Source organism: Sorex araneus, chromosome 2, assembly GCF_027595985.1.
Source record: "Sorex araneus isolate mSorAra2 chromosome 2, mSorAra2.pri, whole genome shotgun sequence".
In the NCBI taxonomy this organism is placed as follows: Eukaryota; Metazoa; Chordata; class Mammalia; order Eulipotyphla; family Soricidae; genus Sorex; species Sorex araneus.
In genome coordinates this window covers 229565681-229575176 of record NC_073303.1, presented here as the reverse complement: position 1 = coordinate 229575176, position 9496 = coordinate 229565681, and the positions used below count along the sequence as shown (strand labels likewise).

At 45.5% G+C, this 9496-nt stretch overlaps 1 protein-coding gene across 1 annotated transcript in view; it reads right to left on the bottom strand.

Moving 5' to 3' along the window:
• Positions 1-5700: 5700 nt before the first annotated feature.
• Positions 5701-9496, bottom strand: part of LOC101546748 (chromatin remodeling regulator CECR2) — a 163741-nt gene continuing 159945 nt past the window's right edge. The window contains exons 17-18 of the mRNA XM_055129168.1: positions 9340-9451; positions 5701-6375 (exon numbers count right to left, since the gene is read on the bottom strand). Coding sequence (XP_054985143.1) covers positions 6370-6375; positions 9340-9451 — 118 coding nt within the window. The 3' untranslated portion in view covers positions 5701-6369. The remainder of the gene's footprint in view (positions 6376-9339; positions 9452-9496) is intronic.

The window sequence follows — 9496 nt, the reverse complement described above, 5'->3', positions numbered from 1 at the left end:
CAAAAGGGTAGAAGCCACGAAAGCATTAATCATAAATATCAATGAAGATAACAATAGGTCAAGATGGAAAGACAAGTCATTGTCCTAGGAAGTGAGTGAACAAAGAATTTTGAAATCATTGTGTACTATTTGTGGAAAGTTTTTTTTTTTTTTTTTTTGTAGAGCGGGGATGGAATGTAGGGCCTCACACATGTACACTCTCCTCACTCCAAGAGGGAAGGCTGGGTTACACTCGGCAGTGCTCAGACTCAGATATGTGTTGGAGATCCAACTGGGGCTGGCAGGATGCAAGTACCACAACCCCTGAAACTGACCTTCAGTAGACTATTACATGGCTAATTTTGAGTTCTTAGATGTGTAGTGCTCACCTTTAGCACTGCAAAGCTCCTCAGATGGCTCCAGGGGGCACTGCTTAGTCCCCTCCAGTTTCAGTACCCTTTACTTACTGCCACGGCTACTGTACCACAGGCATGCCAGCTGGCCTACCAAGGGCTGGGGATGCGTGGGTGATTTTGAGAGTTGGACACAAATCCTAGAGCTGGCTACAGAGCAAGGTCTAGTTAGGAAAAGTCCTTTATCACCTAATCTTGTGGTCAGACTTTTTTTTTTTTTTTGGTTTTTGGGTCACACCCAGTGGTGCACAGGGCTTAATCCTAGCTCTGTGGTCAGGGATCACTACTAATGGGGCTTAGGAGACCATATGGGACGCCAGGGATTGAATCCAGGCAGGCAGCATGCAAGGCAAGCTCCCTACCTACTGTGCTATTATTCTGGCCCTGAGTTTTATGATGTTTTGAAGTATTCTACAGACTGAACCATCACCTGGAACCGGAGTGAGAGTGCATCAAGTAGGGTGTTTGCCTTGCATGTGGCCAACTCGGGTTCAATCATCAGCATCCCATATGGTCCCCAGGGCCTGCCAAAGCAGTTCCTGAGAGCAGAACCAGGATTAACCCCTGAGCATCACTGTGTGTGGCCTCAAACTGGATACAAACTTTATCACCTAGCCTTGATGGTCCACTCTCTGCCCACCTTGACAAAGCCAAATGAATATGGAACACGTTCTTTAGGGGGTTACACCGGGGCCTGGCTCAAACCTTTGTCAGATTGAGAGTTGGCCTGAAGATAGAAGACACAAGAACACACACAACTCACACACTTCAGAGCCTTACTATTTTCAGAATGTACTTTATACAAAATAACCAGTTCATATGGAAATAAATCTACAGACCTCCAGGGATCAAAAAGCTTTTAAGAAAGTTCTTTTAAAAAATTACCCAACAAATTACCCAAATATCAAACTAACTATTGAGGTAAGTGTCGTTCTCAGTGAAACAGGGAATCAGCAGACCACGACAAAATATACAGAATATAAAAATAAATAGCATTCCCCTTTCCAGCACTGGCCGGGGCAGTCCACACAGCTTCGCAGCACGAGCAGATCACCCGACACTGTTCCCGGGTGGCGGGGTCTGGCCTGGGCTCCGAGGCGCCGGGTGCCAGGCCAGAGTGAGGTCAGCCAGCCGCAGCCAGGGCAAAGGGCTCGACGGCGCAGGGGCAGCATTCAGGGACCTGCTCGGTGCCCGGCTCTGCCGCTCACCCCCGCCCCCCGCCACTTCTACGCCCACACACAGGGAAGTCAGCTGGTGACGGTGTTCTCACCTAAAGCTGGGTCCGTCCCCGAAGCCAAGAGAAGACTAGCAGAGAGACAGTGTCTCCAAGTCTAGTCAGCAAAGACGGACAGAGCGGAGCAGACAGCGGCCTGGAGACAGTCAGAGTCAGTCTCCAAATGACAGATCTGATATGGAACGCTACTCAAGAACCTTCCTCAGCGAGATGGGCACAGTGCAGGGTCCTCTGGCTGCACAACCTCCAGAGGGACTAAAGGGAGACTCCTGTCTCAGGCACCAAGTCTCCAAGACATTCTTATCTTCTGAAGAGTGATGTGAGGTTAGGAACATAGGCCAGGATTCCAAGTAGCCCCGATGAAGTGTTGAACAGAGGTCAGGAACACCACGACTCAGAGCACAGAAGCTTTTGACTCACAAATACATGGCCAGATTTCCACAGCAGGATCTGTCAGAATCTGGCAAGGGGTGAACAGGACAGACACAGAGGAGCAATGGTGAAAGAAACCGCTGGGCACTTCTTTCATGTCTTTGAAGACAGGCTGTCAGGATTCTGACATTCTACAATCAACCTGACCTAGACAGGCCCTTCTGTGAAGATTTCTGAGCAGGTATTTTTTTGTTTTGCTATTGGGCCACATCTAGTGGTACCCAGGGGCTATTCCTGGCAGTGCTTGGGGGACTATATGTGGCACCAGGGATTCAGAGTCATATTCTCTCTCAAACCCTCAAACCAGGAATATAGAGTACCATGTTATTTACGGTGAACTAGTAGCACAGGTGATGTTAGGGTGCTTGTCTTGCACATGCTGACCCAGATTCAGTCTCCAGTACCCCACAAGGTCCAAGCCCCTGCTAGGAGTGATCCCTGAGCACAGAGCCAGGAATAAGTTGAGTATCCACCGAGTATAGCCCTAAAACAAAGCCAGAACCAGCAGACTGTCCGCACTGCTGGCTACCTGGTGTGCTTTGGCTGGCATCCTGCCTGTCTGTGACTTCAGTATGAATGACAACCATAGATCATGGAAAATGATGAACATCATGGACAATGACAACAGGAACTTGAAGACAGGTCAAATTCGAACTGAGGGGGGTCCAGAAAAATAAGAGAGAAGATGAGGCATTTGTCTTGCATGAAGTCAGTCCATTTGATTTCTGGCTTCTCATATGGTTCCCAGAGCATTACAAGGGATCAGGACTGATTCCCAAGCAGAGTCAGGTAAGTCAGACTAATTCCTGAGCACACAGGGTGTAACCCCAAGTACAAAAATATAACAGGAAAGATAAACCGAGGGACACAAACTACAGGTCTTCAATAAACAAAACCTGGGAGCTTTTTGCCTTCAGAGCAGCCAGACAGGTTGGCTGGCTCTGAGTTCAGGTGTTCATGGTAAGCTCAAGTCATGTCACAAGAACAACTGATCTGGTCAAGCAGAGATGTTATAGCTGTTCTATTTTTGGTTTTTGGGCTACACTGGTGGTGCTCAGGTCTTACTCCTGGCAGGATCTGGGACCTTGACCTCCATGGGAGCTGGGGACTGAATTGGCTGCTGCAAGGCAAGTGCCATACCTGCTGTTCGATTTCTTTGGCCCAGGCACTTTTATTCTTAAAAAGTATGATGAACACAAATGTGAAGTATCCTGTCCATGCTCATTCTCCCCACGCATCTAACAATGTAAGTTCCAGCTAGCAGCTACTCTGAAAATGATCAGATTTTGTGAGGGGGGGGGGGGAAAGAAACTCCAACCAGAAACTCTCCAAAAAGATTCCACTTCTCTTTCTAGATCTTTATTTATTTTCTGAGAACTAGGCAAACAATTTCTAACTAACAACTCTAGCAGTGGTTACCCATAAAAATCAAACAGGTGTGAAAACACTGAACTATCCTTGGATCTTGGTTGTCTCCTGGCAGAAACCAGAGAGACTCAGGGACGAAACAGCAGGAAACACAGTGCTGAGTCCTAATCAAGAGCAGGTCTTTCAGGACCGTCGGACACTCCACGTTCCAGCCATAATGTATCACGTCATGACCGTTCACTAATGAAGAAGATGATGAATGCATGTGACTTGCAGATGGAAACCAATTTGAGAGAGACCCTGGAAGAGAAAGAGAAGGCCAGAAAACTCTGCCTGTGGCGGGAGGTGCCAGGGGGGCGGGAGAGACTCACAGAAGCTATCACAGTTCTCTTACAACCCTGCCGCCCACGGCCGCTGCTAGCAGATCTGTACTTCAAAGAAAGAAAAAGCTCAGGCTATGCCAAAGGTTGAAGCGCTGGTACCAGTGAAGCACAACCAAATTCTGACACACGAAACATGGCTAGTGAAAAGTCATTTCCCGTGTTCACAGTGTTATAATACAGTAGTCCAGTTTCCTGTTATTCTTCCTTAACATCTCCCTACATACAACGAAGAGAGAATAAGGAGAAAGGAATTTATTTCCCCTCCAATATTGTTCACAGCTTCTTCCCAGCGACAGGGAATTGAGAGTTAGGGGCTGGGAGTCAGGAGAAAAGGTTACTTCAGCAGTGTTAACTCAATACAGCTGCTCAAATGCCACCAGGGCAAAGGGCAAGGGCACAAATGAGCCCAAGTATTGCTTATGGTCTATCTACCCACGCCCTTGGGTCATACTCAGTGTAAGGCTCTAGCACCTGGGAAAGAGGCCCTGTTAGTCCCTCCTTGTTAGTGAGGCGTCAGAAGCTCAGGCTACTTGATGAAAAGCCGAAGGTTGCCAGTGGCAGAATGTTCCAGGCCTTAATCAGGTCTACTCACCCCAATCATGCGGGAAGACTGCTCGGGGTCTTCCTCCCTCCCTGCTTTTACACAAACATGAAACAGAGGGGCTGAAGCCTCAATCACATCAGGCTGCACTAACTCTACGCCCGACAGAGACCTCGCCACAGGCTGACTTATCTGTTACTCCTGTGGGGATCAGGCTGACTTCTTTACTCCCTGCCAATGGCAGTTTTCCAGTAAGGAACAGGATCAGAGAACACACCCTCAAAACTCAATGCACTGAAGAGCACACCAAAATTTAAAATTGAAGTATTTCAGAGAAAAGACTTGCATCTTGTGTGCCTGTTTTAGAGGCATCTGTGTTCTCCACCGAACTCTCCATCCCGCCAGCTGCATGAACACCACCACTGGTGGGAAAAAGCATCATTCATTTATAAGGAATCATTGGGACCTAGAGTCTTGGAGCCTTTTGTGTAACATCATTTCCCTTTGCTTCTTATAGCAAACTTTAAAAATAACAGACTGGCTAATCTCACAGCTGAGTTTATAAAAGATTCAGGGCAGATCAATATTTCATGGAAGTCTTTCTACTATCCAAAATGTAGGTTAAAAATCTTACAAAAATTTGTGACTTTAGGGCGTTTTCCTCCCCCCTTCCCTTTTTACTTTTTCCTTTTATTTAAATTTAAAACATACAAGTCCTAATTTTGGTGGAGTCTCAGCTAAAATCATACAGAATGCTACAGAGGGAGAATCCAGTGTAATTCCCTTCTAAAACTGTAATAAAGTAATTTAATACTGTAAAATTATTTCCTATCAGATATGACAAATGGTTTCCAAGAATTTTTCTTGATAGCTATTTTAAACCACCGTGACTTACATTACTATAATTCACTTAAAATGAATAAAAACTATACTGGAATATTTCTAAATTCAAACTGTAAATCTATAGATACGATTTTTCCTATTCAAAACTGTGTGCAATTTCTGTATTGATACTAACATATACAAACCTGAGTAGTCACTTCCACAAAATGTGATTCGTGCCAGAAAAGCTTTGTGTGACGCATTGCAGATCACAGACCTGGCAGTCTGTGAAAGGATGATGCATCGCATCTTCTAATAAACAAAATACTCTAGTGATTCCAATTTCTGGTACTGGTTTAAATCTGTCTGATAGGTGGTGGCAAAATCAGGAAGGGCTATGCTCTCTGAAATCCAGGATTTAATCCTGAGCAGCTTGTCTTCTGAGCTGAATCTTCTGGTAGGTGGTAACTGTACTTCCTTAGGTAGACTGAAAAGAAGGCCATTAGCTTTCAAAGAATAGCTGGCCAGTGACGAAGCACAGTGACATTTTAAGATTAAAACATTCTCACCCTCTTCTCCAGCTCCCCGAAGTATTCAGTGTGACATGATTGTAAACAGATAAGGATCACTCCAGTGCTGGGTGCCCACCAGAGTTAGGATTTTCACCTCTACCATATTCCACCCACTTTTCCCTCTTTATGTACAATACATTCACCACCAACAACAAAAATTATTTTAAAGGCAACATGAAAATTCTGTAAACTGGACCCAGCTCTGAACATGTTAATACTACAAGTAGTCCCTTCCCCACATATATACCTGAGTTTTTAGCTGCTCATGAAAGTTTAAAAGCACCACTCCTTTCCTAGATATGCCCCTTTCCCCAAGTTTAAGGATGAATTTCCCCTGAACATGACTTGGAAAAGTCATCACTAATTCCACTTCATTTGTTCTTGACTGTCCATCAGCCATGCTGACCCATCCTGACCCGGGACTTCGCAAGCTTTGTTAGCCATCGAGGGAGTGTGCTTCTAGGGTTCCAGGAGTGGTTCCAGCAGCCGAATGGCAGGACGAGCTGTGCTGCAGAGAGCTGCGGTGGGTGGCGCGTAGGAAGACCAACGGGAGATCTTGCCCCACACCTTCATCTTCAGTCTTCATGTGCAGCTTTCCATTTTACTGAGCCATTTCCTCCTAAGACTAACTCTGAAGAAAGAAACCAAAGACAATCATAAGAAAATTAGTAATCGCGTTGTTAAAAACAAAATAAATCAATAAATGAATATATCCCTGTATAAACAGGAAAGTGGCTTGACTAAGTTCCCCTGTCAGTTGGCTTATAAGGGATGGGGCCTTCCACTTTATCTGTTCTTGTTGTAGTTTAAATAACACATTCACAACAGTGTTAACATTTATGATTTTTGGGGGAGGGGCCATACTTGGTGATGCTCAGGGGTTACTCCTGGCGGTGCTTGGGGGACCAGGAAGACATGTGTGTGCTCTACCCACTGTGCTATCTCTCCAGCCCTAACACTTACGATTTTGATGTACACAATCGCTACATCTAAATGTTGGATAACAGTGGTTCATCCTTTCTCCTCTGCTGCAGTTTAGGCTTATTAACATCCATCACAGTGCTCCCAAAGCATTCCCACTTCCTTTGTGTTTATCTTTGACTTCTCCTTTGTGCTTTGCTTCCCTATCTGTTAACTGCTCTTCTCCCTAATCAGACCCTGTGACTTGTAAAGTCAGATTCTTCTGAGGACTCTGGATTTTGTATATGTAAGTGAAATAATACTTTCTGTTTCCTTTATGTCCTTTGCAGTTTACTTTGTACAGACACAGGAAGACAGTTAATGCTATGCTTTTGTAACTTGGGAGTTAACTGACCCTGAATCATACTTACTCTTGGGCATCTGTCATATTTACTTGACTTAAGTCTCAGCTGCCCTTAGTTCCTAACACCCCAAAAGGAGGGGCCAACTAAGGATTTGGATAGACCCAGCGAAAGCCATAAGCTACCCTGGCACCGAAAAGGGACAGGCCAACAGCCATAAAACTTATAATAAGAGCAAGGTCATGGACAAACTCTGTCATGACCCAAAAAGAAGTAACTGGCTAAGGACCCTGCTGGGGTTAGGAAGGACTGACGTGGCCTGAGGACTGGAGTCTGGGATCTATAGTGAGATGTCCTAGGAGACTCACCCTTTAAGTTTATATTAAGAAGCTTATATCTCTTGCTGTGCCCATACAAAATGACTAGTGGCTACTCTGGGTTCTGTCTCCGGCACCACCTTTGGTCCTCCAAGCCAGCCAGGAGTAATCCCTTAGCACAGAGCCAGGAATTTATGCACAGATAGAAATATTATTAAGAAGTAAATTCAAGACGACTATTTAAATGGATACTAAAGAAAGGGAGGACTGGAGTGACAGCACAGCGGGTAGAGCGTTTGTCTTGCACGTGGCCGACCTGAGTTCGATTCCTCCGTCCCTCTCGGAGAGCCCAGCAAGTTACCCATGGCGTATTCAATATGCCAAAAACAATAACAACAAGTCTCACAATGGAGACGTTACTGGTGCCCGCTCGAGCAAATCAATGAACAACGGGAGAACAGTGCTACAGTGCTAAGGAAAGGGGAAAGAATTCTGCCCTTGGGCAGATCTCCTTGCAAGATGAGGTTTTGTCTTAGAAGAAGCTTCCCTGGGAATGAAGGGCTTTACAAATATGTTGATTATGCTACCACATCTATGTATTTGCTACCCCTAACCCGTGATGGTGGCTCTGTAACTAACACAGTGAGACTGGAATAATGGTGACTGATTACAACCAGCCTGGCAGGCCAGGTCCCTCCTTATTTTACCCATCGCCATAGGCTGTCCTGGGTGGGGTTAGCATCATGGACCCACACACTTTTTGAACTCACACCGCAATATCACCAAAGTAGCTACGACCTCCACCAATGGCTTTGTGTTATTTCTAGTTCATCCCCTTGGCAACCTCAATTCTGTAAATCAAGGGTTTTAACTGAGGGTTTGTCACTTCATTATGTCTATAACTGTTGTTTTGTTTCTTTATATTACATCACAGATGAGATTATCTGGTTCTTGGTTTGATTTTTTTTCCTTGGGACACAACCAGTTCAGGGCTGATTCCTGGCTCTTCATTTAGGGATCAGTTCTGATAGGATTCAGGGGACCATAAATGGCACTGGCGAATCAAATCCAGGTCAGTCAAGTGCATAGCAAGCAACGTACCTGCTATACTATCTCTCTGCCCCCCTCATCTGGGACTTTGCTTCTCCCTCTGACTTACTCTGTTGAACATAATACCACCTGTTCCCTCTCCCATCTGCTAGTTCCATCCAAGTTGCAACTAAGTGTGTGATTCCACCTTTGCATAGTATTTCATTGTGTACACAGAACATGACTTTATCTGTTGAACAGTCGGGGTTATTTACATATCCTGACTATCATACTTAGTGCCGCAATGAACCTGTGTATGCAGATCTTTTTGAAACAGAATCTGTTAATTTGTGTTTTGGGGAGGGGGCCAGCCATACCTGGAGATCTTCAGAGATTGCTCCTGGCTCTGCACTCAGGGATCACTCCTAACAGGGCTCGAGGGATGATATAGGCCACCCTTCGACTCAATGTCTTTGGGGACCACATCCAGTGATGCTCAGGGGTTACTCCTGGCTCTGTACTCAGGAATCACTCCTGGTAGTGCTCAGAAGACCAATGGGATGCCGAGGATCAAACCTGGGTTGATAGTAGGCAAATGCCTACTCATGATATTCTCTCTGGCCCTGGTGCCCCTTGACTCCTAAATTGTAATACTACCCCATTCTACCTATTTTTGTTAAAACAGAGATCACAAAATAAAAACAGAAACAGCCATCAAACCATCAAACCAGGGACTGGGCATGTGCTCTACCATGTACCTCTGGCCTCCCAGGGCCTGTCCCGTTCATTTCACCTGATCTACTAAGAAGTGCTTCCAGTTCCTGTGTTACCAGGAAGGATATCTTAACTCTTTTACAGACTTCAATAAAGTCATCAGATACTTACATTCTACTATTTGGGTTTCTGGGCTATACCAAGTGCTGCTCAGTTCTGTGCACTGAACCTGGGCTACTCAGTCTATCGAGCCGAGTATTTATAATATTTTACCTGGTCCAGAGGAATTGTTGGGGGCTTCTGTGGGGGCAGGTCTTCCTGTGATGCTGCTGGTGCTGGAGTCTTTGGGAACGAGGACTGTGACAGGGCTGACTGCAGCTGCGCCCTGGAGGGACAAACAGGGAAGTGTTAACAATGTTATAATTTGCAA